At 50.4% G+C, this 2,551-nt stretch overlaps 1 protein-coding gene across 1 annotated transcript; it reads right to left on the bottom strand.

The window, feature by feature from the left end:
• Positions 1–294: 294 nt before the first annotated feature.
• On the bottom strand, positions 295–2,435 carry LOC108355198 (uncharacterized; the record flags this gene model as incomplete). The annotated part of the gene is made up of 1 exon (XM_017606371.1): positions 295–2,435. A coding segment is annotated over exon 1 (2,141 nt), but the record flags the coding sequence as incomplete, so codon positions are not given.
• Between the last annotated feature and the right edge of the window lie 116 nt (positions 2,436–2,551).

Below are 2,551 nucleotides of genomic sequence, written 5' to 3'. Positions count from 1 at the left end.
CGCTGACATCGGTGTTTGGTAAAAAGTCCGTTCGAGTTTTTCTGGTTAGGATTGTATTCGATGGTGACCACGCGAACCAAACCATCACTACCCGGATGCACGTCAATGACCCTTCCTATGCGCCAAAATGTTGGGGGGAGATTCTCATTCCGTATGAGAACGACGTCGTCGCACTGTATGTTTGGCTCCGGTCTAGTCCATTTACTGCGAGACTGAAGGGTATTTATGTATTCGCTTTGCCAGCGACGCCAAAAGTGCTCCAGCATTCGTTGAAGACGTTGCCAATAATGCAACCGATTTTCTGGAACTTCTGGTAATGGAGGTTCCGGACGACAATTCAACGGGCGGCCAATAATGAAATCACCCGGAGTGAGCNAAGTGAGCGCTACACCACCTTCTGGGTCATCGTATAAAGCCAGCAATGGCCGTGAGTTGAGGCAGGCTTCTATACGCGTCAAAAGAGTGTAGAGCTCGGGGAAGCGCATTGTTTGACGACCCATGACTCGCAATAGATGCTTNTAACCTTCTGGGTCATCGTATAAAGCCAGCAATGGCCGTGAGTTGAGGCAGGCTTCTATACGCGTCAAAAGAGTGTAGAGCTCGGGGAAGCGCATTGTTTGACGACCCATGACTCGCAATAGATGCTTTTTGGCAGAACGCACCGCTGCTTCCCAAAGGCCACCGTGATGAGGTGACGATGGTGTAATAAACTTCCAGTGGGTTCCTACAGCCACCAGGTGTTGTTGTGCAAACACGTTCACCCATGCCTGTAAATCCTCCTGCATTTGTCGATTCGCACCAATAAACTGAGTACCATTATCGCTGTATAAGGTAGCGCAGATGCCTCGTCGACTCACAAAGCGGTCGTACACGTTTATAAATGCTTGTGTACTCAAGTCTTCTGCCAGCTCAATATGAACTGCACGCGATGCCATACAAACGAAAATGGCTGCATAGGTTTTTGTCGTAACTGCTGAGCGCTTGCTGCCAACTCGAACATGGAAGGGGCCGCAGTAATCCAAGCCACTGCGGTAAAATGGTGGTGCAACAAGGACACGTTCCTTTGGTAACGACGCCATCTGTTGACGCTGCATAATTTGCAGATGTCTTCGACATACGGTGCACCTCCAGATGTAAGATTTTACCTGGGCCCGCGCACATATGAGCCAAAAACGTTGTCGGAGAAACTGGAGCATCTGCTGTATGCCACCATGAAGGCAGCGCTGATGTGCATCTGCGACCATCAAATCTGCTAGAGTGCCGCGTGGGACTATGTTTTGGTGTCGCTGATCGTTACTCATGTCAGCGTTGGTTAGTCGGCCGCCAACCCTCAATATTCCATTTTCATCCAGAAACGGGTTTAGGGGTCGAAGTGGACTGCGACCCTCAATTCTGGAATTAGATACAAGTGCTTTAATTTCCTGTTTGAAAGTATTACCTTGTGCCTGACGAATGTGTAAGACCAGCGCCCAGTTCTGCTCTTCGGCGGAGACCACAACCCCTCTGTTGCCTCGAAATAACGGTAGTATGCGTCTAAGACGCGCCGTGGTGTTGAGAAGACGCCCCAACGTGCTAAACCTCTCTATGAGAGGTACACGATTACCGTCACCTGATGTCATGAGCCACTGGCAGTCAACACGAGATACTAGCGTATACAAAGGGCGAGATTCGGATCTAAAAATGTGCTGATCTTCCTCCGTCATCGTAACTGGTTCCGATCCTACGGTTGTGTGTTGATGGATGCATGTCGGTCCGGCCCACCAAAGTCGATGACTTTCTAGACCAGATGGCGACAAGCCCCTGCTTGCGCAATCCGCCGGATTAAGCTCCGATCGGATGTGGTTCCAGGAATTTACATCCGAATTGGCCTGGATGAAAGCGACTCGATTCGAAACGTACTGTTTGAAAGCTGAAGGTGCCTTGCGGATCCAGCATAATACAACAGTTGAATCGCACCAATATATGCAAGGGACATCTTGTAGATCAAGAGCCTGGCGGACGTGGTTCATAGTGATTGTAAGTAGGTGGGCACCACATAACTCAAGGCGTGGTATGGTCGCTTCCTTGACCGGAGCGACCTTCGTCTTTGCAGCAACCAGAGCTGCACCTGAATTACCATTGTGATCCACCGTCTGGACATACACCGCAGCTGCATATGCCTTACGACTAGCATCACAGAAACCATGGAGCCTCACCATCGAATCGGCACGCATGCCTAGCCAACGTGGAATCCGAAGTCGTGAAATGTCCGCTAACCCGTTGCGGAATATTAACCAAGCATTGAGCAGGTCCGGTGGCAGTGCCGAATCCCACTGCAATCCCGCCTTCCACAGATCCTGGATAAAGAGTTTTGCCACAATGACAACCGGTGCCAATAAGCCAGTCGGATCATACAATCTAGCTACGTCGCTAAGCACTGTCCGTTTGGTAGGCATCGCTGACTCGTCGAACCCCCGTACCGTGAAGAAGAGCTCGTCATGCAACGGATCCCAATGCAAACCGAGTACCTTCGTCGCTGAATAGTTCAACTCCAGCTCGGATGCAGACATTG

The sequence above is a fragment of the Rhagoletis zephyria genome, unplaced genomic scaffold (genome assembly GCF_001687245.7).
Source record: "Rhagoletis zephyria isolate East Lansing unplaced genomic scaffold, Rhagoletis_zephyria_1.1 Rzeph_scaffold_43264, whole genome shotgun sequence".
NCBI lineage: Eukaryota > Metazoa > Arthropoda > Insecta > Diptera > Tephritidae > Rhagoletis > Rhagoletis zephyria.
Note: the sequence above shows the minus strand (reverse complement) of the source record. Positions and strands in the feature narration are given on the sequence as shown.